Source organism: Thermochaetoides thermophila, assembly GCF_000221225.1.
Source record: "Thermochaetoides thermophila DSM 1495 unplaced genomic scaffold scf7180000011816, whole genome shotgun sequence".
Classification (NCBI taxonomy): Eukaryota; Fungi; Ascomycota; class Sordariomycetes; order Sordariales; family Chaetomiaceae; genus Thermochaetoides; species Thermochaetoides thermophila.
Genome location: NW_006383032.1, coordinates 964,602 through 992,554, shown reverse-complemented (window position 1 = coordinate 992,554; position 27,953 = coordinate 964,602). Strand labels below are relative to the sequence as shown.

The following is a 27,953-nucleotide window of genomic DNA, read 5'->3' as shown; positions in this document are numbered from 1 at the left end:
GGCCCCTTGCTCTTTACACGTGTACCCCTTGATCTGGACTATTCGCGTCATGACTGCCACCAAACCCCGTGTTATTCTGCTTGACATTGGTACGCATCCTCCTTTCCCCCTTTTCCTTGGCTGCTTCTCGGGCCGATCTCCGCGGTCTATCCCCTTTCCATCACCATAAACTAAGCTTTCGGGGAGCAGGCTAACACAGACCGGCAGAGGGCACTGTCTGCCCCATCTCGTTTGTTAAGGATGTTCTTGTAAGTTGTGAACCCGAGGAGCAAGCAACAAGACATCCCTTTCCCCCAAAATACGGGTCACGATACACTTCGTCTTTCTCGGCACTGTGGCGGCAGTGTGGTCCTCATCATGAAATGAAGGCCGCCCACTCAGCGCGGGTCTCCCACTCCTCGATGAATCCCTCGCTGTAAATGCTTTGCGGTGAACACCCCGTTCAGGCGTGGCACAGCAGCAAAAGTTTAGACCGCCGGCAGGGATGGGATGCAAGTGAATGCTGTGTAAGGATGAGTGGCATCGCATCTGCTCCGCTGGGTGCGAACTCTTCAGGTGAAGGAAGTTGGTTTGAGTGTAGTCCATCACCAACATCTGCTTTTTATTGATTAGCACAACTACAGGTTTCGCAGAGTGATGGTAACATCCTGACTCCTTGTTCACAGTTCCCCTACGCACTCAAAGCCCTTCCGGCAACCTTAGCAGCGGAATGGGACTCACCTTCGTTCGCCTCATATCGCAACGCTTTTCCCACAGAGCACTCTGCCACTCCTGAGGCCATGATTGCTCATGTCCGGGATCTTATGAGCCGCGATGTTAAGATATCGTACCTCAAATCCCTGCAGGGCTACCTCTGGGAGTCAGGCTACGCTAATGGCTCGCTCAAGGCTCCGTTGTTTCCGGATGTGGCCCCGAAGATACTGTCTTGGACCCGCGATGACGGCATCAAAGTTATGATCTACTCGTCGGGATCTGTCGCGGCCCAGAAGCTTCTTTTCCGGCATACAAACACTGAGCCGTCTGACCTGACCCCGCATCTTACGGATTATTTCGACACCGTAAACGCTGGGCCAAAGATGGAGGCTGCAAGCTACACTAAGATTGCGGCCGCCCATGCGGACCTAGCGCCCGCAAGTGAGTGGCTGTTCCTGAGTGACAATGTAAAGGAAGTTGAGGCGGCCAAGCAAGCAGGGATGCAAAGTTACGTGGTTGAAAGGCCGGGTAATGCAGAGCTGAGTGAGGAGGACAGGAAGAAGCACCGCGTCATTCGGAACTTTGATGAGTTGTAGATTCCTACTGCTGACCGATGCCTGTTCTTGATGTACATATGAGGGATTAAACCTTATTGGCGTACATACCATAGTAACTAAAACAGGATTTCACGTTTGCTTTTCTAGTGTAGGGTTAGCAGGGTTACCAGGTTGCATTTCGATGTGCAATCTATACGCTCTGTTTATATGTTGGCCATTAAGCGGGCGAGATGTCATGGAGTCTGGCATTTATGTTTCATTTAAGCTCACCAGTCAAAGAGTATTGGCACTGTCTCATAGGCCTAGAGTTGCGGCCTTGTGGTGTTTGTAGCTTCACCCTCCGTTTCTTCGGTTGGCCGATGCTGTAAAACAGTTTTGACCAAGAGCTGGTTCTCGTACAACCCGGGCTTCTGCGGGGATATCTCTCCCCTTCCGCCTAACCGCAGCCAACTTGCTGTACCTGTAATTTTCAGCAACATATTTGCCAAATCGTCATGATTTCGTTCTGTGCTACGCACTGCCCACGGGCCGGCGGATGACATTGTCTACTGAAAGTCAAGTCTGATACACACCCAGTGCCAGGAACACAAAATGCGCCAAGGCTGTGTTAGCCTTGAATCATGTCGTTGCCCCTCACTCGGAGAAGATGCAGCCCCTGAATGGTGGCTGGTCGGGCTACAACATACAAGCTGGGGCCCAGGGCCAACACCCCAGGTTCCCCGCATTTTCCCTGGATCTGCGGTGTCGTCATCTGATCAGAGCTCTGCGTTTCCATGTCACGAGGGCCATGCCAGAATGTGGTTCATTTTGGAGATCAGAACGGGAATTGATATGGCTATTTACGAGTTCTTTGTCGTCAACAGGATTCATTGGTAATCAAGAAATGTGCCTTTTTGCAGCTCGTTCTTACTGCTTGAAGAGTGCTTGGTCAGTATGAGGGGCTCTCACAATGCGTACTGATAAGGCCCGTTTAGAAACGGGGTCTCGGGCTCGGTGGGGTGTTTTGACCGTTGGGTTTCGCTCCTGGGCGTGAAGAAAAGGGTAAAGTCCACGTAGGTTGGAGCTCCCAGACGATGTGATGCCAACAAAAGCAACCCCAGAGCCCAGGTATCAACCGTATCTTAGTTGACGCCAAAGCCATGCCCGTGACAAAATCATGGTCTGTAGCCGAAGCCAGAGTGAGCCAATCGCGGACGAGGAAGAAGGTTTCGAGTCCAACAATCTCGCTGTCCTCAGCCATGCGTGCCCAACAGCTTGCGCGTGATTGATCTGGTATTGCTTGGACGTGATGGACTGTGGCCTTAATCCGAAACTATGTCCCCCAAGCTTCGGTTAATACTCTCAGAAACATTAAGTATGTTATGAACCGGAAAGTAGAAAACCTTTGGCCCCTAGAGCTGGATTGCAAGTCCAGGGAGGAAGGCTGTTCATGTAATCGAGAGCACGGACAGCATGGAGATGTTCGTTGGCCATGTCTACATCGAACTGCTCGATATGTTAAAAGTGCCAATGCACAAATTCGGGAATACCGGATTGGGGAATGCCGCAAGATTTGGATCCCCAGTTGTGGGATCGTCTGGTAAGCCAATCGGGCAGAACGAGGGATGGGAAGAGGACCAACTCGGTGGTACTGCATGGAAGTTGTCCATCCATCTCTAGACCTTGCAGATATATGCTCAGTCTAAGATGACAGCGAAGTTATTCCTGGTTGAGCCGGGTCGGATCTCTTTCTTAGGGAAACGAGCCTTGGATTCTTCAGGAACCTGCCCTCTCCTCCACAGATAGTAAACTAGGCGCTTTGACTGCTTGAAGCAAACCTTAACGTAACCGAGAGAACCCATGATAGCCTCAAGCCTATCATCGTCGAGATACCGAGAGTTCGTGACACACGGCGCTGGGAGAACCAGGAACAAGCTGGGAAAGTTGGCGGCTAGTTCGGGGGTTGGATAGTGTCGTCCTGGAGGGAACAAGAATTGTGTCGTTCGCCGTAGCATCTCTCCTCTCTCCTTTGCCTCTGGGACATAGTTGAGAACAAGAGACAGCGAAATGATATCAAACATCTCTGACTGGTCTTTCGGCAACGGTCGCTTCATGAAGTCTTGCTGTTTAATACCCTGGCTCTGACTGTTGAGGTCGATTCTCTCGATGTCAAAGAACCCGCTCTTGGAACAAGCATTCTCTGTGCTCAATGCGCCGACCTCAAGCATGCGCAACCGTTGACTCGGCCCTGCTTTCTCAGGCGAAAGGACTGACTTCAGCCATTCCATGAGAACCCTGGAGCTATCACCACCCCTGTCATGGCGTTGACCCTGTAGACTTGCCTCTTGGTACTTTTGGAGTCCACCAAGAGCCTCGATTTCCTTGTCAATTCTCGCTTCCTCTTCCTTGTCACCTTTTTTGAGTGCCTGCCGCTTTCTCTTTTGAAGCAGATGATGCTTGTTGATGATGGCTTTGGTTGCTTTCCTAGAAAAACTTTTCGGTTTGTTGAAAACTGGAGGGCGACCGTTGGCAAGATTTGTTATTTGTTTCTTTTTCTTGGCAGACATTGTGTTGGTATCAGGTCAAGACATAGAAGCGAACGATAGGGATCTTTGACAAGATCGGTTTACTGAGTTGCTGACGGGCTTTTTTGGCACTTCCTTCACCAAACCTACCGAAAAGCCCCCACTCTTGATTTACACCAATCACGCCGGTCTGTTGAACAAGCCACACTTACTCAACGTACCAGCCACACACCCCACAACACACACAATTTTACATGGCCAGAAATTCTACAAGATTTTCCTCTTCCATCCACGACGACCGACTCGACAGTTCGCCCAGCGCCGATACAATCCCCAGCAATGGCTCCCAAGGACGTTAAGAAAGGTACTTAAGCGCCCGATCATGAAATTCAACGCGCACAAATCCGCCAGCGCTCAATGCCCATCGTCGTCGTCGTCGCCGCTGGCGGCTTCGGCGGCGCGGTGATGCAGCAAAGCAGCAGCAGATTTTGCGAGTTTGAACAAGACGGGTCTACCCCCCTTGTTCAGGCGAATGCTTTACTGATATCACTCTCCCCTACAGGCGGTGCCTCTAAGGCCGCGAAGGGCGCTCAGGCCAAGAAGGCTGCCCAAGCTGCCCTCAAGGGTGTAAGTGCTGGTCTGCCAGTGGTATCTCGATGATTGCTAACAACCCCTAGGTGCACTCGCACAAGAAGACCAAGGTCAGGAAGTCGACTACCTTCCACCGCCCTAAGACCCTCGTCCTCTCGCGCGCCCCCAAGTACCCGCGCAAGTCGATTCCTCACGAGCCGCGCCTCGATGAGCACAAGATCATCATCCACCCTCTCAACACTGAGGGCGCCCTGAAGAAGATCGAGGAGCAGAACACCCTCGTCTTCATCGTCGATGTTAAAGCCAACAAGGCCCAGATCAAGCAGGCCCTGAAGAAGCTCTATGACATCGACACCGTCAAGATCAACACTCTGATCCGGTTGGTACCCCTTATTGTTGAAATCAGCCTGCAAACACGAGATGCTGACCATAGTTTAGCCCTGACGGCACCAAGAAGGCCTTTGCTCGCCTCACCCCTGATGTTGATGCTCTTGACATTGCTGCCACCAAGCTCGGCCTGGTCTAAACGCAAAACATCCTGGGAGTAGAGTAAAACGGTTCTAGAAACGAAGGGATATGGATTGCATTTTCATTCGGCGTCAGATACTGGGCTTTGGGCACATGGCTGGGGAATGAAAAGATTTGGCATTTCACCCTTCGCATCTTCGAGCGGCGCATGTGCTCTTGATTCTCGTTGACCAACCTATGCTGAACGGCTTAGACGGAGCCTTTTGCGCCTTCGAGTTAGGGTTTGAGTGTTGTGCTCTATTCTTGTTGGCCTCCCAGTAGCCAAGGTATTTTTCCTCGGAGTAGACAGCCTGTGAAAATAGGCCATCCTGATACCCATCATGATCCATCATGCTTTTTACATGACTTTCTCAAAGTAGCCTTCCTTGATATTCCTCTAGTCCTTCACTCCGTCTACCTACGCGTTTATGCCAAATATCATTTCCTCTCGACATCTTCTAGGAAGACCCTAATAATTATACAGCTTGATTCAAGCTCGCTTCTTGCCCTAACAATCGACAGTACGTATGTTGATAGCCAGGTAATAAATGTGCCTTTCTTTCATGCAAAAACTCAATTACTGTTGGCGCATGTTCCGCAGGTGCTTAATCGTAGCAAGATTGGCATCCATGAACCGGTCAACGCAGTTGGAAAGACAAGTCTGCTCGTTCTTGTCGAGCTGGCCTGATTTGATAGTGCTTGTAATGCATTTCTTCCAGCAAATGGCCGTGAGTTCGTGGGATTCTGTACCGGCCATATGATTAGCATGCCAGAATATTTTCCTATAAGGACCAATATCGGTATGTCCATATAAACAAGTAGGGACGGAGCGTACGGGATTGGATGCGGGAGCGGTGCTCCTCGTTCGAGAAGAACTGGCGCAGCTCGGCTTTGTCCTTCTCAGTGAGTTTGTTGAGATCGGCTTGGTCGATGGTGAACTCTTGGGAGGACATTGCGGCGTTAGGTTTGGGGGATGTGATTCTTGAGCACACGGGGATATGGAGTCTATGCTGAAGTTGAGCAGCGCTCGGATGGAGGTTGAACTTTTTGGAAGAATTGATGTTGCCAGGCAAAAGACTTGCACCGGTGAGCGACCAATGAAATGCTGCAATACTGCTACAATATCAGCAGTCACCCTCGGTGACCGGACCCCACACCTAACGGAAGCACCTAAATCCTTAGAACTCATCAATACGAGAACAACAACAACAACAACAACAACAAAAAAAATACCCAGTGAGGGACTTTGAATATGATCTACATACAACTCTATTTTTCTCATGATAACCAGAATCATGAGCAGCGAGCTACTTTATAGCCATTAACAACCATTACGCCCTGGACCTTATTACCGCACCAGAACAGATTAGCCTGCTCTAATCATCATGCTCCTTCTATCACTTCAAAGCTCTAGACAGCAACAAGATGCAGGCATCAATGTCCAAATCTCTTCTTCTCTCTTCTCCGTATGCCAAATGCCGAACAACACTCATGCACCATGCATCACGAAGTACGTTCAGTCAAGATGGCAACAACGGAAACATCCTACTTTCTTCGACATCCCTGCTCTCACCAAGTTGCTCAGAACATCTTCAGTCTCCACGTGAGGTAGGTGGCAATGATGACGAAACCAAACATGACACCAAGAATCGCAAAGAATGGAGTCAGCGAGTCGACATCACGCCAGGGAACGTTAACGTTCATGCCAAACAGGCCCGTGACAACGTTCAGTGGCACGATGATAGAGGCCAACAGGGTAATCTTGCTAAGGACCTTGTTGGTAGCCGTTCCCTGGGCAATGCCGTCGATCGAGATTTGAGCCAGGTAATTGCTATGTGCGCGAGACAGCATCTTTTCGAAATGGGCGAGGTTGTTCATCATGGTGACAACGTGATCCTGAATGTCACCAAGATACAGACCGATGTCCATACGAGGGGTGACCTTGTAATTTTCGTTGCAACGCTTGGTAAAACCGCGGAGGACATCGGCTTTGCCACCGAGTAATCGCATAAGGGCCATGGTATTCTTGCGAGCGGTGCCGATCTTGCGAAGGAACTGCGCCATGTCATCGGTCCTGGCAACGAATACCTCGTCTTCAATTTGGTCTGTATCTGCCTCCAGCTTGCTGATAACAGGAGCGAACGAATCGACGATGTCGTCGCTAAGGACAGTTAGCTCCTGTCGCATAAACAGAGAAGGGTACGGTCTGACTCACATCAAAGCGTAGCAGATCCAGTCGCTGCTCAGCGAGACATAGTCCTTCAGCATGGTGATCCTCTTCCTAACATGGGACGCGTGAGAGTTGTTGGCATAACTGAAGCTCAGCGTGCCCTCACGGAAAACAACCACATAGATGTTGAACGGAACGAACTCCTTTTCCTGGGTGGCCTCATCAACCTCGATATAGAAGGACCGGAAGCATGCAAAGTAGTAGGACGGGAAAAGTTCAATCTTTTCGCGGGACTCTTGAGTCGTAATATCTTCTGCCGTCAAGGGATGGATACCAAAGGCCCGGCAAATAGCGCGCACTTCCTCCTCCGATGGCTTGTTCATGTTCAGCCACCAAACGCCGTCGACCTCCCCCTTGGGAAAAGTGAAGAGCCCGCGAATGTCCTCTCCAGGCAGGATAAGGCCTTCCAGGTCTGCAGCGTGGATAGTTGACTCCCAGGCCGAAGAGAAAAAACTCACACGGCTTTGATCCACGGGAGGTGGCTGGAGACGTAGCTCCTCCTCTTGAGCCTCCCCCTCGACAGGCCGCTCCTGATGACTCTTGGTCTCGGACGGAGTGGTCAGGATGTCGCCATCCAGGGTGACCATGGGGATAGCGGCTTCAGTCTCATTGGCCTCCGATTGAGGGCGTAAATCGGGAAACGCGCGGACGGTAGAGGGGCGGCGGACTCGACGAGCTTCGCTCTCAGCCCTGATGAAGTTCTCGAGGTAATCGAAATCAATATGTAGCCGGTCCCCCCGTTGTTCGTCCTGGACAGGGAAGCACACATCCTCTTCCGCAGACTTGTTAGTAGCAAGGCTAGCGGCGTCAATGGTCGCAACAGTATGCTGTCTGCTGCGATAGCTGTGGCGACTTGCAATGGAGGTGGTCCGTTGAAGCTCGGTATGCTCCTCATTCTTGCGTTCCGGCCTCTGTTGCTCAGAAATGGACATTTCACGTTCCCGCCGGCGGGCCTCGGCGAAAGCCTTGACCGAATTGGGCGGCGAGAGCGAGCGGTCCGATACGGTTTCGATAGTTGGACGCCTTGCCCGGCGCATGGTCGGAGACAGGTCCCCACCCTCCTCGTCAATGACCGCTTCCTCGAAGTCCCGAACTCTTGGCTCGCCAGCGAGCTCAGCGGCCTGTTGGCGTGCTCCGTACAATGAGTCAAAGGTGCCTCGTCGTGCGCGATCAGGCCGCTGGACCGACATTGACTGCTTTCGATGATCGTCCAGCTCGGGGACAGGGGTCGAATACCCCGAGTTGCCAACGTATTCCTCCTGGTCGGACATCGTTACAAGCTTTTTGCCAACCTTCTCGCTGCTTTGTCTTGTCTCCTCAGCCAGTCCAAGTGCTGGTGCTGATATCCTTCACTCTCCCCGAGGCACAGGCTTGAAACACAGCCCGAAGCGCGCTTCCTGACGACTTAGCCGTCAGTCATATTGTCGCGAGTGAGACTCGCCTAGTTCACCAGCGGATGGCAGCGAACGGCTCGGAGCCGTCCGCACTGGGTGGTCGTTAGGCTGTAGCAATTGATCAACGTTGTGATCAAATGATGGTTTCACCCAATGGCCTTGGATGAAAAATAGGCAGGTCGCCGGAAACAGATCGAGACTGGATGGCGTTCAAACTCGGATGCTGAAATCGCACGAAGACCAGTTACGGGGGCTGCTTGTTCACTCCGCTGTAGACCAGTTGAGGTCCGAGGAGTGAACGAGAAGACGATGACTTTGCCCGGCTAGAGCCCGCCAACTTGGTGGTCTGGAGAAGATACGGCGGATGACCGTGAACACAAGGTGATTGGGGGCGTTGGGGAGTCGAAATCCGATATGCCAACGCCACTGAGGTGGTTGTCTTGTCGGTCGGGTGGGTAGATGTCGAGGCCTAACCAAGCTAGTCAGGGCTGGGGGTAATTAGGGGGTCCAAGAGCTGGTCGCAAAACGGGCGCACAGTCAGAGCAGACGCGACAGTTATGGTTCAGTATCAACTGGTGCGCTGTATGAAGATGAGCGTTGCTGAATGAAGCTGCTCGTATAGGATAAAGTAAGAGTTTTTATCGAGGGGTACGACAGATGATCTGCTTGATGATCCGGGTTTTGGTGGATCGCGCCACTTGAGAGGGTCGTGAAAATTCGAGAAGGGCGAAGCGAGACTTGGGACAATTCCGGGAGATTGCAGTCACTCTCCAGTTAAGTGTGAAGACAGGATAAGACAGGAAGGACTGAGAGTCGACGCCGTCGGACCTTGGAGCGCTTCAACAGGTCGTGTTGTTGCAGTCCGACTTTCACATGAAAAAAAATAAGGAGTAAAACGGGTGGCGGTTGGTGTTGGAGCTAAAGAGGGCTTTCCCTGAGAACGGGCCTTGGAAAAGTTTGGCCCTTTAGCGCGCCCCCCAGTCCAGTTGTTTTTAGTCATCGGGCAGGCGCCCTGCTGCTCGGGTATTCAAAGCTGTGCTGCATCGTCACTACAAATAATCTGACCCCCTAAGGCCTCTCAGCAGATGGAACGCTGGAGTCTGTTCTTTCAAGTCTGATTCAGATTGTGATAGGAAAATGGTTTTGCCTCCTAACAACATCGCGACAATGATGCATATTGACATCCAAATGGGATTGAGCTGCATGGCGGTACGTAGGCTGCTGGGGGTCAGGTACCACTGACAAGAATAGGCCTAGCAAGGGCCCCTGTCAGGGTTCTGACCCGCTTCTACGGGGCCTAGATCTGGGTGCCCAGGTGGTGATTCGCTGAAATAAGGGCTGTTGACTGCATGGCGACAGCTGGCTCGGGACTGACACGGATAGCTCCGAAGGGATGAGCGGCCTGAAGGACAGGGCCTTGCTTGTCGGTGGTCGGCTTCCGAGGATTGAAGCCACGTTTTTTGACTACCTACATCCTCGAGTGCATATCATACATATCCCCCACTGAAGCTCCATCACAAACCTTGAACGTCTTCGATACAACGGCAACAACATTTGTTATATATTGCTTCTATCGGCATACGAGCTGCCTGCCTGCATTACATCACAATGGCAGACCAGCTACTCGATCAGCTCCGTGACGTCGTTGAGGGCAAGATTGTTCGTGGCAGTCGTTTTCACTCCTCAAGACATTTCACCATGAAGATACTGATAGTTACCGCCAATACAGGATTTCGAAGGTCAGAAACTGGCTGAGCGTATCGTCAATTTCGCGTTGAGTCTTGTTGGGGTATGTTGTGTTGCAGATCTACTCCGCGCCGTTGGCCAGACCCAACCAACTGACGACGACCTGCAATACCTAGGCGATCGCTTTCCTTGCCGGTTGGCTACTACAGGACATCAAATTGGCCGTCTATCTCGGCCTTGTTGGCACCGCAGCGGTCTTTCTTATCGTCGTCCCTCCCTGGCCTTTCTTCAACAAGAACCCCATCAACTGGCTGCCAGTCGCCGTAGTCGCACCTCCAGTAAACTTAGTGATCGACGAGAAAATGCTGAAGTAGATTTCGCCGTGGGTTGGGAGCGAGTAATAGCAATTGAAGAATACCGATCGTTGTGTGTGGACACTAGTAGCCGCGTGTTGTGTTCTGTTCTTGATTCACCAAGACTTGCCATCTATTGGCAAACCTGCAATGATTACCAAGTTGCCGGACATCCCAGATCACCTTGCCAGTACTTCCACCAGAGTACGTTGCCGGTCGTGACGAGCGCAATGCCAGCCCCCCACCATCCCAATAAACCCATGCCATCCACAAACCCCAACACTTTGTCTACCTGCCATATTTCTGAAACTCCCAATCTCTGTTGTCAAGCGGGCAGACTTGGCGAGCCTTGAGCCACCTAGAAATACAGTGGAAATGGAACGCATGCTGTAAACACATTAGCAACCAGCAACCTCCGCTTTCGTCAGGGCTGAGAAGTATGGTCTCACATTGCAAATGCCCCACGCAACAGTGCATTCTTCGCTTGTGGCAGATGCCTGGTTGGCTTGACATTCTATGCCTGTGAGGAAGAGATGTTAGCCGGAGATTGGACCAAGGTTACAGGGCAGCACTACATACAGAGATCCATGATGTGATTTCGGCAGATGGCGCAGTTATCGACGACAATGTCCCAGGCCCAGAGCGCGACGGCATTCCACTATGAAAAAGCGCAGTTAGTGCCGTGATACAACGCCAAGTCTAAAGCACACCCGTGGCAGCTCAACCTTCTTCACTTCAAAGCGTTTCTTGCCCTCGCCGTCGGCACCTTTCTTCTTTGCGAGGGGCGCGGCGCTAGGCGCATCGGGCATATCGACATCGGCCATGGCCCCGGGTGGTGTGCAGTTAGTTGGCTGCAGTGGGCACGGAGCAGGTTGGACAGGAGCAAAACTCAGTCGGCAAACCGAGCGTGGATTGGCTGTTTGATCGGTAAAGATTCAGTGACGACGTCGTTCTCGAGCTGATGAATAGGAGCGCGCGTTGGCTCAGGCAGACCGGATATTCTTGGCCTGCGGTTCGCTGGTTTCCAGGTTCCTAGCAAGCGGCCTGGTCTTAGTTGCCAGAGTCAGTCTCCGCTTTTCCCACCTGGGCGGGCAGACAGGCTCTTTGCATGGGGGTAATGACATCAGCCAGCGAACCTGCGCTTTAATGGAACAGTGTTATGCAGCACTTTTTTGAAATTTGTCAGATCTGTTCAACCGGCTTTTACATGAGTATTTACGTATTGTTTATACAAGTATCTCCAGATCCTAATCTACTTGGTTGTTCCCCGGCTGGGTGTTGTGGTCTTCCGTCCAGAGGTCGGAGAGGAAGCCTCCAGAGGGCCCAGCAGCAAACACATTGCTGTAGCCAAGGCGCCAAGTCAGCAGCCCCGCGGTCGCCCCGCTCCAAGGGCCGCATGACTGCTGTTGGACAGGCACTGTGCTCGCTGGACCACACTGGGACGGGTCGGGCGCCAGCGACAGAGGGTGTCACAGCCACCACAGCATCTCAGAGGGCCGGACCCGCTTTCAGCAGTGCCAAGCCATCTCTGCCCCATCCTCCCAGGGCCCCAGCCTCGCCGGGCTGCTCCATCGCGACTCACCTCCTTATGGACGAAAATCTCCCCACCTCCCCGAGACCAGACTTCAAAGAACCCGAATATGCTGGCAGAAAGAACGGCCGAACAGAATATTTTGCATCCTTTAGAAGAACAGTCCTCCTACGATCATCTGTCCTCTACAACATTGCTTTTTCGTCCGCCTTTCTTTGCCCTCCATAGGCTCCATCAGCACGTTGCTCTGCGGCCGACCCAAACAACCAACATTACCAGGCGTTTGCAACGAGAGTCATAGGCAAGGACACCTCTCCGCCCTGCTTGCACCCCCTCTTCCTCCCTCTACTCCCTCGTAACCTCCCACGCTTCATCCGACACCTCTCCTCGAGCCATCTCGTGCCTGCTACTTTATGTCGCCTCTATAGACCAACGAGACATGGAATCGCAGCAAACCCCCGCTCAAAAGAATGCGTCTGCTCGGCGACGTGCAAAGCGGTCCGTCAATTCCCCAGCGGCTCGCAAGAACTATGCCTCCGAGAACGACATCCCCAGCTGCGAGCCTTCGTTTCCCCTCGAGCCGTTTACCCCCAAGAAGTCGGTAGCCAATTCCCCGGCACTCTCATCCCAGCCAGCCCAGGCCAAGTCGAAGCCTCGGAATGGCAACAAGTCGCGTCCGAGGCAGGTGACCTCGCCAGGCCCCTCCAGGCAGGGTAGGACCACACCTCCAAACACGGCTCCGTCCAAGCCGGCTGCAGCACAGGCTTTTGCTGGCGGAACCTTCCATGCATCTCCCGCACCGTCCTCGCTTCCAATCCCAAGCTTTCTCTCCAAGGCCTTGGATTCCCCTTCAGTTCAGGCTGCAAGCCGTGCCGGACGAGAGCCATCGCCCCCGGCTACCGACACGGAGGCTGCTCCTACCCCTCAACATCGTGTTCTGACGGCATACAACGCCCACGAAGAGTCGCCCTTGGACATATTTTTCCGCGCAGACAGGGCTGAGAAGGAGCGTGCGCGGCGGGCGAGCTCGGCTAATATCTACGCCTCTACCCCGGGCTTCCACTCTCCCGCAGCTCATGTCAACTCTCCATCCGAGCCTAGGACGGTTCCGAATGGGTTGTTTGGCAATGGGCGCGATCGTCGGCCGGGATACCAGCGGAATCCTTCATCCGGCATTTCAATCAGCGAGTTGGACGGCACCCCCGGCAGACCCCTAGGCCCGGCTTTTGCAACACCATATCAGGAACGAATTCGGGCAGCACGAGCCTCGGATCAGCAGCAACGGGCACCAGCTCCTGTGCCGGCAGTCGCCCAATCACATGTCCCGACTGAACAACCGGCCTCGACTTCGGAGCTCACTGAAAAACTCAAGCGCTTTCTTGCAATTTCCCCGGTCCAGGGCCAGAATGGCGTCCAGCAGCAGCCTCAACAGTTATCGCCACCATTTCTGTTTGCTCCTGCTCAGATTACTCCCAGCTCGACGAGTTCAGTACCATCAGCATCTGCTGTCTCGACCTCGGCAATGGGTTCTGAATCTATCACAAGCCGCTCGCCAGATATTAGACAGATGGAGGACAGTCTGCGCCGGATCCTGAAGCTCGACTCGGGGAATGCCATTCCACAAATGGCCAAGGAGGAGAATCGCCACATCCAGTGAACAACAGCCCAAATCATCATATACCCCAGCAGAGGTTTTGAGCCACACCTTTGCCCCGCCATGTCCGCCTGCATTATAGATTTGCTCGGACAGCTTGCTTTGCAAATCGATACTCGCATTTACTTATTTTATTGGATCTGGGGTTCTAGGTTTCATAACTCTTTTTATATTCTACGCTTTTGCTCTTTCTGTTTCTATCATTGGCGTTAGGGGATGGCATTTCGGGCGAAGAGGGGGCTTCAGGCGAAGAGAGGGCATAGCAAGCTGGTTTGCATTGTGCGTTTGGTTGTCGCATAACATGGGCGTGCACTGGCGAGCATTGCAGCCCCCATTTCCATCATCGCCAGCAGCCTAGGACCTTCTATCTTGACTTCTCAGCTCTTCCTCTTTCTCTCTCTCATACTTAATACCAGCATTCTCTTTCGATGTTCTGGGTTGGTCCCGGTCCATCTTCGACCATCGCCACTCACAAACTAAGGGACTGGGTTCCGAATCTGAAGCGCGTAGTTAATGAATACGGGCTCCTTCTCTTTAGCAAGTAGAAGCGTTGGTCAGGGGCAGATGGATATGTGGGGATTTCCCGGATCTTATGCGGTGGAGGATGCATTTAGTTCATGTCGGCTCATGTCTTATCACCGCCCCGGCGGCAAGCCATGTCTTCTTTTCTGTTTGTCTTATCTCCTGTTTTTTACTACATTTGGGCATGTTTCTGGGCATGGGCGGGAGTGTTGTCCCATCTGGCTGCTTTCATCAAAGGATTATGGTTTCGTTTTTCAGCGGATACCCCCTTGACTGGTCGGTTGGTTTGGGCTCTCGCGGGCTGGGAAGGTTTGGTTTCGGGTTTAGGGAAAACCGGAGTTGGGCCTGCAATGGAAGTGCTCCAATACGGGAGGCCGTTTGTCTTTGCTCTGGGGCTTTCTGGGTTCTTTTTCTGGGTTTTTTTCTGGGAAAGGGATCGGGGCTTGGGACGAGGGCAACGGGACTTCTAGAGGCGATGGGATGGGCAACAACTCATTCATACATGGCCGGTGTCTTGGAAACGGTTCTCCTTCGGGTCTGACACACTCACTCTCTTACGACGAAGCTGATTTTCCTCGGCTTGACGGACGGAACGACTTTGGGGAGCGCATCTCACTTCACCGCAACACCATTGCATCGCATCAGTTGGCATCATCGGCATATATTACACATCAAGAAGGAAAAAAAAGAAAAAGAAAATTTGGGAAACATATTGTGTGGATTCGGCGATGGTCAAGTACTACTCACCTAGATTAGAAGCATATTCTAGTTCTAAAAGCCAGAATACACATAATATCTTTCCCATTTAGTGCTAGTTTCTGTGGCTCTCATGAAAGCGATTCAAGTAGCGCGGATTGAAGTTCGTGATGTCTTGAAAAATGAGGTCCTCTTAAGTATTGAGCTCAAAGTTATTTTTTGTCCTTAAATCACATGACTTCGCGTCACAGCACGGCGCTTTCCACTGGCTCACCGCGTCACCGAGACAACTTTGAATGATAACCTTTTCGCCCATTTAATTACCGTCTTTCAGCGACAGAAGCAGACATTCTCTTCGCTTCCTTTTCCTGAAATCTGCTCACTTCTGTACTTTGGCAGATCTTTTACACAAGACTTCATGGACAACCATCTGTTAGAGGATTACAACGGCATCGAAGATGAGGAGGAAGCTTTGCGTATTGCCATCGCCCTATCCATTGGCCAACAACCGGATAAACAGATTATTGACCTAACAGAAGATGATGAGTGTGGAACTGCTACTACAGATAGCGGCAACTTTCAAGCAGAAATATCTACCAGCCGGCCAACAAATCTACAATCGGCATCCCCAATACCAGCGCCACGCAAAGCACAATCTCCTGCATCCGCAGCCACTGCCTCGCAAGCACCATCAAGAAGCATATTCGAAACTCTTGGTCTGGACCGTAAAAAGATGGAGGAAGAGCGTTTAGCACGGATTCAGAAACGCAAAGCAGTCGAGCTATGTGATGACTGCGCTCACCAAGAGAGCGAAAGAGAAGCTGTCCGTCGCAAAACGGAACAGAAAGACAAAGGGCACTTGGCAAACCCCGACTCTCAGTTTACTGCCACGGCCACGTCCTCTACAGCTGCCAAGATTAGCCATGCCGATGCTGAAACTGCAGTTCCCGAGCCTAGCCGTGACCTTCGCCTGCTGGCAGCTCAACACCGGGCCTTGGGCCTGCAGTTCCCCTACGGCACTGTCAAGCGCACGTGGGTTTTCGGCCAGCAGCGCACAGGTGATGACATCCGCATCGAGGAGGTTCTGCTCAAAGACCGGTTGCTGCTGGCAGTGGTTAGCTCATTCCAGTGGGACGAGGACTGGCTTCTGCGGCGAATCGACATCTCCCGTACGAAGCTGGTTCTGGTGGCGTTTGCGGCAGACGAACGTCAGAAAGAGGAGATAAGGAACAATGTGCCGCGCGACCGCATCCGGTTCTGCTTCCCTCCCATGGGGCCCATGGGGTCGATGCACTCCAAACTGATGCTGCTCAAGTTTGAGAAGTTTCTCCGCATCGTGGTGCCAACCGGGAATTTCATGTCGTATGACTGGGGCGAGACCGGAACGATGGAGAATGTACGTGGACATGATCAATTGCTCAACTGAAAACAGGCTGACGAGCAGCTGCGGGCAGATGGTCTTCATCATTGACCTGCCCAAATTTGAAACCCGCGAACATCGCGATGCTCAGCAACTCACCCCTTTCGCTGAGGAGTTGTTTTATTTCCTGCGGGCTCAAAAGATGGACGATAGGCTCGTGGATAGCTTGCTCAACTACGACTTCTCAGAAACTCGCCGGTATGGTTTCGTATGCACCATGTGAGTATCCCTTGATTGCTGCATTAAGGTTTCCTGTTGAAGCTAACATAACCGTCTCTTTTAGCCCGGGTACTCACAATTTTGAGGATGACTGGAAGAGAATAGGTACAGATACCTACACTAAATTGTTTAACTAGGAAATCCAAGCTTACTGACTAGCCCCGTACCAGGATATTGTGGTCTCGGTAGAGCAGTTGGCACCCTTGGCCTTGCTACTCATGAGGATGTGCAAATCGACATAGTTGTCAGTATAACACCTAGATTCAACTAAATACATGATTCTGACAAAGCTGTAGGCTGCTTCCATTGGGAATCTCACTTATAGCTTCCTCAGTGCCTTACACTTAGCATGTAAAGGTACGGGCTACCAACCTTTGTCACTGGGTTTTAGTTGGATTCTGACTGTAGACAGGTGATTCTGGCTTGGAAGAGTACAATCGACGGTACCGATTGTCCAACCATGGCGAAACCCAAGAAGCCCTCACCGCCCTCACTCGAACCAATATGAAAGTCTATTTCCCCTCTCGCGAAACAGTCATAAAAAGCACAGGGGGCCCTGATGTATGTTGTTATCTTGAAATTACTCAACATCAATTCTTCAGTTCACCGCTGACCGAATTCTTTAGGGTGCCGGGACTATCTGCTTCCAGGAGAAATGGTGGCAGGACCGTTTCTTCCCCAGAGAACTCTTCCACGACTGCAAGTCTGTCCGGGAGGGCCTGCTAATGCACAGCAAGCTTATCTACGTGCGGGATCGGAATAAGCCTTTATCTCCAACGAGCGTTCGCTGGGCTTATGTCGGGAGTGCCAACCTTTCAGAGAGCGCTTGGTAAGTGATAAGTGACACTATGCTGCCCTTGCATTTCCCATGGAATTAGAATGACTAATCCTGAACCTTTACACAGGGGTCGGCTCATCAAAGACCGCACCACGGGGAGGCCTAAAATGATGTGTCGGAACTGGTGTGTTTCTGTGCTCACTTTGAAATACCCTGTGAGTTGTTTAAGGAGACTAATTGCTGGAATATAGGGAGTGTGGTGTGATTATCCCAGGATCGGCAAGAGATGACGAACAGTCGTCAAATTGGATCCCAATTCCGCTGCAATGGCCGAGCCGGCCGTTCAGGACCGGACCAAATGCGTCGGATGCAGACACGCCTTGGTTCAGTTGTTAAGTGGTCTTTTTCGAATTAATTGATGCATGAGAATCCGAGAACCTGGCAGTCGATGGTTCGCGAGACATTTGGACGTTCTGGGTTTGGTCATGTCGATTAACGCATCTCATGAGCACAATGGAAAGATCTTAATTTTTCAAGTAACTTCTTGGCTAGTTTACAGCATTCCCCCCAAAGTTTCCTCTTGAGATTGATGTTGCGGCTCTCTGGACAGCGAATGCCAAGCTGCGGAGCGGGAGGGTCCCACGTGGGGAAGCGGGACTAGTCGGCTTGGCATAGCAAACCCCCTTGCCGACCCACTTTCCCCCTGTCTTTTTTTTTCGCAACAGCCGGCTTCAGGTGAAAGGTCCCAGTCCCAACGGGGAGCTGCGAGAGTGAGATACATTGTGAGAGGCATTGCGACCTTGCTCACTTGTCGAGGGCCCTTAAGTTTCAGCTACACTACTTTCACCTCACTTCTCAATCCTCTCAACCCTCCTCTCCTCCACCACACGACTTTTCTTTCCGTCCCCACTCTACCTGCTACACGGGATGGAATAACAAACTCATACATCACGCCATTGCGCTCGCAAACAGGTGAACAAGTCTTCGATTCGACTCAACCCAATTCGGCCCGAGGAGGACTGTCGGCTTTTCAACCCCATTGGCAGGACCGCCGCGCACCTATCTGTCTCTATCATGCATAGGTAGCCGGTGCGTTATACCGAGCTTCCTGGCAATTGCACACATCACATAATGTATTATCGAGCAGCCACAGCATGTAGTGCGCCATTCGTGCGCTCGCTCAGTCTCACTTCCTCCACGATCAGAGTGCGCCATGGCGAGGGTGTGAATAGGATATATCTTGGGACAGCAACTGGTGCCTGGAGCGGCGTAGTTGCTCGCCATCTTGTTCGCGGAGGAAATGGCCCCATTGGAGATACAATCACATACCCGAGGCTATTCCAGACCTTTCCAGCACGACAGACCAAACAGACTGCGGGACAGGAACATGATGAAGCCACAACCAAAACAAAACAAACCCTGCGCAAGGTTCTTCCCAAGGGTGTCGCTGACACGACATTACGCGAGAATATATACACTCTCCCGAATATGTTGACGGCCTCACGCCTGGTTGCGGCGCCTTTCATTGGCTACTGCATCATCCATGACTATCACACCACAGCGTTGAGCCTGTTCGCCTATGCTGGCATCACGGATTTGCTGGACGGCTGGATCGCGCGGCGCTGGAATCTGAAGACTGTTGTTGGTACCGTCATCGATCCCATGGCGGATAAGACCCTCATGACTGTGCTTACTGTTGCGTTGGCCATGAAGGGTGCCCTCCCACGTAAGCTCACATACAATGTGAACCTGTTCTGCTCTGGGAAGTTTCCATGAAGCTGACATGTGCAATGCGGACAGTCTGGCTTGCTGTCATCATCTTAGGCCGCGACATCAGCCTGGCCGTTTCAGCCCTTTATTTCCGTTGGATTTCGCTTCCTCCACCCAAGACTTTTGCCCGCTACTGGGACTTTTCACTTCCCTCTGCTGAGGTTCGTCCCACGATGATCAGCAAGTACAATACAGCGCTCCAGCTGGGCTTGATGGGGATGACCACGGTCGCTCCCGTTATCCCATCAGTTGATCTGAGCACACCCCTGGGTGTGATGCAGTATGTCTATTCCCGTATCGTCTTACGCGTCCGTTCGTGTTCATGGCTGACCTGATGGTAAAAGGTATGTTGTTGCTGCGACAACTATCTGGAGCGGTGCCAGTTACGTCTATAACAAAGATGCTGTCAGGATCTTGACGCAGCCGGAAGATCAGAACACTGACAGGACGAACGAGAGAAAATAAACGTCTCGTTCCATTATCGATACTCTTGCTCATTAGCAGTACAAGGGTTGCGAAAAATAACCCAAGTGGAATTTGTAACATTACCATGTTTGCTATGAAAGCAAGGTCGGTATATAAGTAAATAGAAGGGTAAAAACCGGTCAGTCACTGGGTACAGTTTCCTAAGGCACCGAGGTGCCACCAGATGAAACTTGGTAAATGCACATTCCAGTGGCATGGGAAGCAGGGAGATATATAGTCAAAATCTATTGCTGAATGACAACAACCCGATCCCCAAAACAACCATATCCGTTCTCAGCGCCTTTATACTCTCCATACGCCGCCAGAATGTGAAACAAGATCCACTATAAAGCAATGCATCGTGAGCAGTGATCTGCTTATCATACATTTACAGTCCTTTCATATCCTCAACCCGACTTCTGGCATCCAGAGCTTCCAGATCTTCAACCCCGCTCATATCCAGACCCTCAACCACCACACTCTCCGCCGAACTCTTATCCCACGAAGAGCCCCTCGTCGTATACTTTAGCAGTCTGACAAGACCTGCGGGCGTGACACCCTCAATCCTCTTCGCCTGAGCAATGTTCTCCGGCCGCGCCTCCTTGAGCACCTGCTTTTCGACGATCGACAGCCCAAAGACGGAATCGTAATCCAGATCAGGAGGCAAGCACAAGCCCTCATCGCGACGTAGCCGTGCCGCTTCACTTTCCTGCATGCGAACATAAGGCTCGTAAACGGCTTCGATAGCGACGCGGTCGATAATGCGGTCGGGGAAATCTGCCGAGGCAGCTGACAGGGAAGAGTGGTTTTTAAGGAAGGGGAGGATGAGACGCAGATGCGATGGCTGGACGCCAGGCATGCGCAACGCCTCAAACCCGTCACGGCGGCGGGTCTCGTCGCGGACGGGGTTGATCGGCAGGCCGGCGGCACGCCACTGGCTCACGGTCAAGGACGTCTTGCGTAGTAGGCGCAAGAGGTGCTCGGCACATGCCCGGTCGTCGGAAAACCGCGACCAGCGCGCGTCTGACACTACGCCGGCCTCACGACCGAGAGGAGTAAGGCGCACGTCGGCATTGTCTGGACGGGCAGACAGCCGGAACTCGCTGCGGGAGGTGAACATGCGGTAGGGTTCGGAGACGCCCTTGGTGATGAGGTCGTCGATCATGATGCCGATATAGGCGTCAGCACGAGAGAGGGTAATGGGTGGCAGACCCTTCGAGGCACGGCCTGCATTAATGCCAGCGAGAATACCCTGCCCAGCAGCTTCTTCATAGCCAGTCGTGCCATTAATCTGGCCGGCCAACCACAAACCTCTGATGGCCTTGGTCTCGAGTGAGCGCTTGAGGCTGCGCGGGTCGACATAATCATACTCGACGCCATAGCCTGGTTGCAACATGACCACGTCCTCAAGGCCACGGATCGTCCGGAGGAGCTGCTCCTGGGCTTGGGCAGGAACTGTCATGCTGAGACCATTTGGATAGATGACATCGGTATCGAAGCCTTCGGGCTCGAGCCAGACAATATGGCGCTCACGGTCACCGAACCGAATTATCTTCGACTCGAGCGAGGGGCAGTACCGTGGCCCCTTAACAGTCTCGCGGATATGGATAGTTTTGTCTAGGTTGGCACGAACAATGTCGTGAGTAGCAGTATTGGTGTATGTCGCATAGCAGAGTAGCTGGTCCTTAACGGCAACCTCGTCATCCATGTAACTGAAAGGCACCGGGGGCTCATCACCCGCCTGCGGTTCCAAAATGTTCCACTTGATGCTGTTTTTGTGTAACCGGGGGGGAGTGCCTGTCTTGAGTCGGCCAAGCTTAAAGCCCGCTGCGCGCAACGACTTACTCAGACCGTAGGTTGGAGGCTCACCAATCCGACCAGAGGGCCATGACTCGAGGCCAATATGAATCTCGCCTCCCAAAAAGGTGCCTGTCGTAATTACAACCTGGTTTGTGGTGAGCGTTTCGCCCGACTCCAGGCGGATGCCTGTAATCTTGCTCTTTGCACCATCAGCGTTAGGGTCGTCATGTGCATCGGCAGTGACGATATCGGAGACGCGGCCGAGAATGACAGACAAGTTAGGATATGACTGCAGCTCCTCGCGCATGTACTTTTTGTACAGAGAGCGGTCGATCTGCGCTCGGGGACCCCAGACAGCAGGACCCTTCTTGCGGTTCAACACCCTGAACTGTACGCCAGCCTTGTCAATTATCCGCCCAGCCAATCCATCTAGCGCGTCAATCTCCCGTAAGATGGTGCCCTTTCCGATGCCACCAAAACTTGGGTTGCACGAGCAGACGCCGAGATTGTTGATATCGGGGGTGATGAGAGCAGTACGAGCGCCAGCACGCGCAGCGGCAGCGCTTGCTTCCGAGCCGGCATGACCACCACCAACGACAATGACATCGAAGTTCCTTTCATAGAGAAAAAGTTAGACAGCGTAAATGGGCTAAGCGCTAGCGCAAGAGCAGGTCTAAATCATGTGGGGGGCGAACCTCGCATTGAAGTCGTCTTCGACTGTCGCAAATGTTCTCTTTATTCTAGGAGTACACAGAGATCCATGTTGCTGAATCGGTCGTAGCAATGGCCTACCAAGGCCTCTAAAAAGCCCGAGTTTTATTGTCATGGCTGCCGGGTCGCACCAGTTAAGGAGCGGCTGTGCAGCTCATGGAGTCTTAACACTGGAGACAGGTGGTTGCGATGCTGGACGGCGAAACACAAAATCTACTTGATAACGACGTTTGGCCTGATCCAGGGTTCGGGTTGGGTAGGTTGCGTGCTTTTACCACAAGTCAAGACAACAACGACGGGGATTGGCAACAACGCAGCAAATTACAATCGCCAGCACTTATGTGAGTGATTATAAAGAGTCAAGGAAGACTGGCACCTCTCCCTAGCAGGTTGAGGTTGGATCACTGAGCATAGCCGGTGCCCGCAATTACTCAGCATGCAATCGCTCGCAGCGGTGGAGCTAAGTGTCCCCCGCCCCCGCCAAAATAGTAGAAAAAGCGACGGCGACGGCCGATGGTGACTCCCAGCTCCCGGAGTCACTTGATGAAACATATCAATTTCATCTACGGGCCTATAGGAGTCATAGGCCGTTCTCGAGCACTTTACAACTGGACCAACAAGTTCTTCTGGCAAAGGACATCTAGGCACGTCTCTCTCTGGCGTTCTCAACCTGTTATTGCTTATTCCTCAGCTCATCGACCCCGTCCCCATATCCCATCATGCCAGCCCCAGACCTGCCTAACTTGCCGACCGAGGACTCGCTCCTCTCCCGGAAGTTTGGCCGTGAGACGATAAACTACTTCTCAGGAAGCCCCCTGAATCGGGTTTCTTTCCTCCGTGATGACCAGAAGTTCCTGCAGGCGGCCTTCGCACACTCTCAAGCCCGCTTCCTGCTCATGAACAACCTGGCTCCCCTTGTCCATGCTTCAGACACGGCCCAACTTGCCTTTGCAACAAACGCGGATGTGACCCTACTGACTGGGACCGATCCATTTGCTAAAACCGAGGAGGAAATGATCAGAGACTATGACTCAGAGGAAGAGCGGGCGCTAATCGTGTTTCTGGGCATCAATGAGGCGGGGGAACTGCCTTTGGACGACAGCGAAGCAGGCGAGCCTTTCACTTATAAGGAGTTCAAGGGGGCGCCGTATTTCGCGATTGATGTGACTCCGAGGGGAAAGCTTGCAGATGCGGCGACGGCGTTGATAGAAGCCATGAAGGGGAAGGGCTATGTTTTTTATGACAGCTCACCAAGACACATGGGCCTGCGTGCCAGGCAGGGTAAGTAGCCTCATACATACCCAAAAGAAACTCACCCAGGCTTTTGTGATAACAAAGACACTGATGGAAGTCTCCCAGCGGCGATGTATGGCCATGCCAGAGCCTTGATCGACTGGAACAACCGTACCCCATTTTGCGCGCAGTGCGGCCAGCCTACATTGTCGGTTCATGCCGGCACGAAGAGAGTGTGCCCCCCAACTGATCGTGCCGGCGGCGTGGTGCGAGAACGTAAGCCGTGCGCTACGCGCGGCGTCGTCTCCAACCACAGCTTCCCGCGCACCGACCCGACCGTGATCATGGCAGTCATCAGTGCCGACGGCACAAAAGTCCTGCTGGGCCGCCAGCGTCGCTGGCCCAAGTACTGGTTCAGCACACTGGCCGGCTTCCAGGAGCCCGGAGAGTCGATCGAGGAAGCAGTGCGCCGTGAGGTTTGGGAGGAGAGCGGCGTGCGCGTGGGTCGTGTTATCTTACACAGCTCACAGCCCTGGCCGTTCCCGGCCAGCCTAATGATCGGCGCCATTGCGCAGGCGCTGCCCGACGGTGAGGAGATCTATCTGGGGCATGATGCTGAACTCGAGTGTGCAAAATGGTTTCCCCTCGAGGAAGTCAAGGAAGCTCTCCTTAAAGGGGCAAGCAACATGGGCGACGCCCCTCCTGAGGGATACGTTGAGGGTGCACTGCGTTTGCCCCCGCAGACGGCGATCGCAAACCGGTTAATCACAGCTGTGGTCGAGGGTTGGTGGGTACCACCAAAAATGTAAAGAATATAGGAGATCTATGTGAAATCGCGTGGCAATAGACGAGGGACTAAACTTTAAAAAATGAAGCTGATGAAGAGGTTGGTTGTGAGGATTCTGGGCTCAGACCTAGTCATGATGCCCATCGGATCTCTAGCGAATGTTCGATTTCTCTTTGGAACCTTCCGTAGTTCAGCATAAACAGAGCTCTTTCAAACCATATGTCTTCCAACCCCGTGCATGCAATGCATTGAACCTTTCCTAGGGAGTTTTCTCTGTCGGCAGCGGGCAGGTTCCAGGTTCCAGCTGGTTGGGGGAAAAGGACTCACGATTCATACACAACGCATCCGGCCCTGCCGCTATATAAAAGCTCTCAGCGACAGCCCTAGCCCATAATCCAATCAGGTTCACTTCATGCAAACTCCACCACGCACAGACCCCACCGGCCGTTCCCATAAAAATCTGCTTTTGCAGACCTCACTTCCTCACCCTTTCTATTTTCTTTCCTCGTCAGCCGGTGACCATCCACCCCTCTACGCCGCCATGCGAAGAGGGCAGATAGTCGTCAGTTGGCCTAAAGGTGGCTCCACGCATAGCGTGGCTCGCTGAGGGTTATTCTGATTTCTGTGAACGCAGAGATCTCCATGGGTTTTCCTCCGTTCCCAGCCTCCGACATCGAATTTCCGCTTGACCACCTCTTCCCTCTTTTCAGCCGCGGGTATAACACCCACATCCGTGACAGTGGGGTGGTCACGACATACTTCTGCTCAAAAATCCTAGTTAGCTTTCCCTCTCATTGTATTTGGCGCAAGGTGTGCCTGTGGCTGGGCAATTTCCATCATGCTTGGCTTAGGGAACCAATGCGGGGCTGTAGTAATCGACGCTTCGCCCCCCTTCTCCATTCCAATGTAACTGTATGCTATATGAGATTATACTCAATCTTGAGGTCTCTGTCACTAAGAACTCCATGCCGTCCTTGCCATTGCTGGTATGGGTAACACTTGACCGAGTATCGAACATCGGAAAGCCTGTCCCAGGAGGTCTTACGTATGCAAGCATATGAAGATATCACACATAACATGTATCGTATAGCATCAAATTACCGAAGAAAGACCCAATTGTATTCACGGTATCATGTCTAACCCAGTGAAATCTGAACCGACCCCCAGAGCCACTCCATCACCCCATTTAGTAGAGGCGCTTGGGAGGAGACATGGTAGCCTTGATGGTCAGACTGCCAACGTTCTGCCAGCCCTTCTTCAAAAGAGAGACCAGGTAGTTGATGGCCAGCATGATGTTGGCCACCAGCTGCTCCTGGGTCATACCGACGTTGCCAACGGCAACACCCATGCACAAGACTTTCTTGAGCTGGAATTTGACGGTCGACTTGACCTCATTAACCTTGGCGCTCAGGTCATCAGAATGCGAGACCGGGGTTGGGAACTTGCCGGCTATAGAGAAACGCGACGTTAATGCTAGCTGCTAGGTTATCGAGGGGCGGAGGAACTTATCATACCCTTGGACAGACCGGGGCCCAGCAGACGGGGAATCTGCTTGATCAAGCTCTCAGAAGCAATGAAGGCATCATACTTGCGAGCCAGCTTCTTGATGAGCTTCTTGTTCTTGTTAAGCTTCTTCAGATCATCGGCGCTCATGGCATCGATACCGCCATGCTTGGCGCGGTCAATGTCGTGCTGGTCACCGAGAATGCAGATGCTCATGTTCGGGCGCGGGACGGTCGGCAGCTTGACAGTGCCAGAGAAACCTGGTAGAAGGATTCGGGTCAGTCGATGACCGGTCGTGCTGGAATCGCATTTCTGGCTTTCAAAGACGTACGCTTGTCACGCTGGGGGTCATAGTTCTTCAGACCGATCTGCAGCTCGACGGTCTCCAGGAAGTTGCGCTTCTTGACATTGTTGCTGTAGTCAAGCAGCTCAGCAACGTTCTGACGCACACCGGCTGGAAGGATTCGTCAGCAAACGTGTCCAATATAATAGTTTATGGCGGGACCAACATACCGACGGTAATCTTGGACATTTTGGCCGTCTTCCTTTAGGAGATTATCTGCTAAAGGTGAGGTATATTGCGTCGTTCAAGAAGCTGCGAGTTCGATGTTGTTTAAACGAATTTTGGCTTCGCCTTTGGATTTTTGTGTGGGCGTTGCGGGCCCCCGAAACAGGGATTCGGCAAGCCAAAACAGGTCCTTTGGCTTGGCGCCATGAAATCCTGACAGTCGCTGTCACCTGTCGATCAGCTGGCGGCAACGTCAAGTCCAGACGGTGCTCGGTCGAGTCGACGCGTCCCCAGGTTTGCGGCCCTCTCAACACCACAAGAACGTGGCCAGGAGCTTCTCTAGATCTTGCAATTACCCATGTATCCAATTTTTGTAGTTTTTCATATCCGTACTTGTCAAATGCATCAACAGCGAGGTTATTCGGTGTCTCACTGCTCACAAACCAGGCAATCTGAGCCCTAAAAACCTCTATCTCTGCAAGCATTCACAGCATTCACGGAGTAATATTCCCACCATTTTAAGAGCTAAATGCCGCCTCTTGTTCGTTGGGGCTCGCCTCTTGAATGATGTCCCTGCATTTCCTTTTAACAAGATCCCGGATGCCTGGGGATCTTGATCCTAAAACCTAGGACACAGAGAACCATCCGCGCTCTGTGTGTGCCTGAATGCGAGCCATGCTGTGATAGTCCACTGATTATCTGACACATTTGATCCTGTGTTTCCACATTGACAGGTTACTCAGTTCCTGGAGGGTCTAGTAATCATGGTCGCTGCTATGAGGGTGTAACAAGCTTTTTCTGCGGAACTGTTAGCAGAAGCAGCCAAGCCCACTTCCAACCCCTCCCTCTTCCGCGGCGGGAATCACTCAAAGCATTCGGTAATATACCATCATAGCCATATAAGCTTAACCATTCCATCAAACTGCATTAACTTTTGAAATGATTGTATTCCAACCATGCTGTCACAGATTTCCTACAGCAGCCAAGAGCAAGATAACAATCCCCCAGTGTGGTAGTTATTCCAAGTCCTGATGTCATGAAGTTTGATAATACTTTAGTGTCATAAACCAAAAGGATCATTTCACATTAGTAGTGTAAGAATTGCCGAAAAATTGCCCAATGAGCTGGTAAGAAAAGCACCAAGTCGAGGCGAAGTAATGAATGAGTCGTTACAATCTGGATGTCCTCCGACAAAAATGCACTTTTCATCAACGCTCTGTGACCATGTCCCACTCTCCTCTGAGACCATTTAAGTTTTTCAGGTTCGAGTGTCCAAAGGTGCAAACCAGTATGATTCGTCAATTGTTCTGGTGCGAAGTGAGTGATGCTAATCGGCACAGTCAATTTGTGGAATTGGCATCTTGAGGCCATAGCCTGCACGACTGAATTAGTGTTCATAAACAGAAAACATGGATTGCTATTTCAATACACAAAGAACAAGTTACTATTCCCCCACGGGGAACGCAGGATGTAACATCCAAAGATCAGAATGTGGCTTACCGGTATCCAGTGGCCATGGACCGGGATCGCTCGGCTTAGTGGTTGTTGGCTTGCCGGTGCCGGGCTTGTGTGAAAGAACGAGGCCGACTGTTTGTGTATCCGAGCTCATGATCACAACAACAGATGCCTCAAGAGCTCTTGGCTCAGTCTGGAGGACTAAGTAAAAATGCCTGTGCGGCAGTTGACGAGTTGCCTAGCACAATCATCCTGCTGCGTGGTCTACGTTAGTTTATATCATCTTCACCTTTTGCTGGACTCTAAACTTATCCATCCAGTGCTCAATGCTCGTATGGGTTGAGCTGCCTCATGTCAGGCTACACGTCCCAGCTGTGTTTCTTGAA

General features: G+C 52.1%; 11 protein-coding genes and 1 pseudogene across 12 annotated transcripts; 6 read left to right on the top strand and 6 right to left on the bottom strand.

The window, feature by feature from the left end:
• Positions 1-49: 49 nt before the first annotated feature.
• CTHT_0023670 (acireductone synthase-like protein) lies at positions 50-1,289 on the top strand (the record flags this gene model as incomplete). The annotated part of the gene is made up of 3 exons (XM_006692767.1): positions 50-89; positions 208-248; positions 666-1,289. 3 exons carry the CDS (start codon positions 50-52, stop codon positions 1,287-1,289), a joined length of 705 nt encoding a protein of 234 aa, XP_006692830.1.
• A 1,637-nt stretch (positions 1,290-2,926) lies between these two features.
• On the bottom strand, positions 2,927-3,796 carry CTHT_0023660 (uncharacterized protein; the record flags this gene model as incomplete). The annotated part of the gene is made up of 1 exon (XM_006692766.1): positions 2,927-3,796. One exon carries the CDS (start codon positions 3,794-3,796, stop codon positions 2,927-2,929), a length of 870 nt encoding a protein of 289 aa, XP_006692829.1.
• Positions 3,797-4,093: 297 nt separating this feature from the next.
• Positions 4,094-4,871, top strand: CTHT_0023650 (60S ribosomal protein uL23; the record flags this gene model as incomplete). The annotated part of the gene is made up of 4 exons (XM_006692765.1): positions 4,094-4,118; positions 4,317-4,381; positions 4,432-4,724; positions 4,784-4,871. The coding sequence occupies 4 exons, from the start codon at positions 4,094-4,096 to the stop codon at positions 4,869-4,871; spliced, it is 471 nt and encodes a 156-aa protein (XP_006692828.1).
• Positions 4,872-5,429: 558 nt separating this feature from the next.
• On the bottom strand, positions 5,430-5,805 carry CTHT_0023640 (uncharacterized protein; the record flags this gene model as incomplete). The annotated part of the gene is made up of 2 exons (XM_006692764.1): positions 5,430-5,596; positions 5,688-5,805. 2 exons carry the CDS (start codon positions 5,803-5,805, stop codon positions 5,430-5,432), a joined length of 285 nt encoding a protein of 94 aa, XP_006692827.1.
• Positions 5,806-6,433: 628 nt separating this feature from the next.
• On the bottom strand, positions 6,434-8,353 carry CTHT_0023630 (uncharacterized protein; the record flags this gene model as incomplete). Its single annotated transcript, XM_006692763.1, has 2 exons — positions 6,434-7,013; positions 7,068-8,353. 2 exons carry the CDS (start codon positions 8,351-8,353, stop codon positions 6,434-6,436), a joined length of 1,866 nt encoding a protein of 621 aa, XP_006692826.1.
• A 1,731-nt stretch (positions 8,354-10,084) lies between these two features.
• CTHT_0023620 (signal peptidase-like protein) lies at positions 10,085-10,536 on the top strand (the record flags this gene model as incomplete). The annotated part of the gene is made up of 3 exons (XM_006692762.1): positions 10,085-10,135; positions 10,206-10,265; positions 10,339-10,536. 3 exons carry the CDS (start codon positions 10,085-10,087, stop codon positions 10,534-10,536), a joined length of 309 nt encoding a protein of 102 aa, XP_006692825.1.
• A 377-nt stretch (positions 10,537-10,913) lies between these two features.
• Positions 10,914-11,339, bottom strand: CTHT_0023610 (uncharacterized protein; the record flags this gene model as incomplete). Its single annotated transcript, XM_006692761.1, has 3 exons — positions 10,914-11,035; positions 11,095-11,173; positions 11,226-11,339. 3 exons carry the CDS (start codon positions 11,337-11,339, stop codon positions 10,914-10,916), a joined length of 315 nt encoding a protein of 104 aa, XP_006692824.1.
• Positions 11,340-12,485: 1,146 nt separating this feature from the next.
• Positions 12,486-13,703, top strand: CTHT_0023600 (uncharacterized protein; the record flags this gene model as incomplete). The annotated part of the gene is made up of 1 exon (XM_006692760.1): positions 12,486-13,703. The coding sequence occupies one exon, from the start codon at positions 12,486-12,488 to the stop codon at positions 13,701-13,703; it is 1,218 nt and encodes a 405-aa protein (XP_006692823.1).
• Positions 13,704-15,336: 1,633 nt separating this feature from the next.
• Positions 15,337-19,570, top strand: CTHT_0023590 (annotated as a pseudogene; the record flags this gene model as incomplete). Its single annotated transcript has 9 exons — positions 15,337-16,314; positions 16,373-16,557; positions 16,622-16,662; positions 16,728-16,801; positions 17,184-17,386; positions 17,463-17,519; positions 18,541-19,061; positions 19,136-19,385; positions 19,450-19,570. Coding segments are annotated over 9 exons (2,430 nt in total).
• Positions 19,571-19,958: 388 nt separating this feature from the next.
• CTHT_0023580 (uncharacterized protein) lies at positions 19,959-22,196 on the bottom strand (the record flags this gene model as incomplete). Its single annotated transcript, XM_006692759.1, has 2 exons — positions 19,959-21,984; positions 22,066-22,196. The coding sequence occupies 2 exons, from the start codon at positions 22,194-22,196 to the stop codon at positions 19,959-19,961; spliced, it is 2,157 nt and encodes a 718-aa protein (XP_006692822.1).
• A 604-nt stretch (positions 22,197-22,800) lies between these two features.
• Positions 22,801-24,123, top strand: CTHT_0023570 (uncharacterized protein; the record flags this gene model as incomplete). The annotated part of the gene is made up of 2 exons (XM_006692758.1): positions 22,801-23,362; positions 23,441-24,123. 2 exons carry the CDS (start codon positions 22,801-22,803, stop codon positions 24,121-24,123), a joined length of 1,245 nt encoding a protein of 414 aa, XP_006692821.1.
• A 1,164-nt stretch (positions 24,124-25,287) lies between these two features.
• Positions 25,288-26,136, bottom strand: CTHT_0023560 (60S ribosomal protein uL1; the record flags this gene model as incomplete). The annotated part of the gene is made up of 4 exons (XM_006692757.1): positions 25,288-25,550; positions 25,616-25,864; positions 25,936-26,058; positions 26,118-26,136. The coding sequence occupies 4 exons, from the start codon at positions 26,134-26,136 to the stop codon at positions 25,288-25,290; spliced, it is 654 nt and encodes a 217-aa protein (XP_006692820.1).
• Between the last annotated feature and the right edge of the window lie 1,817 nt (positions 26,137-27,953).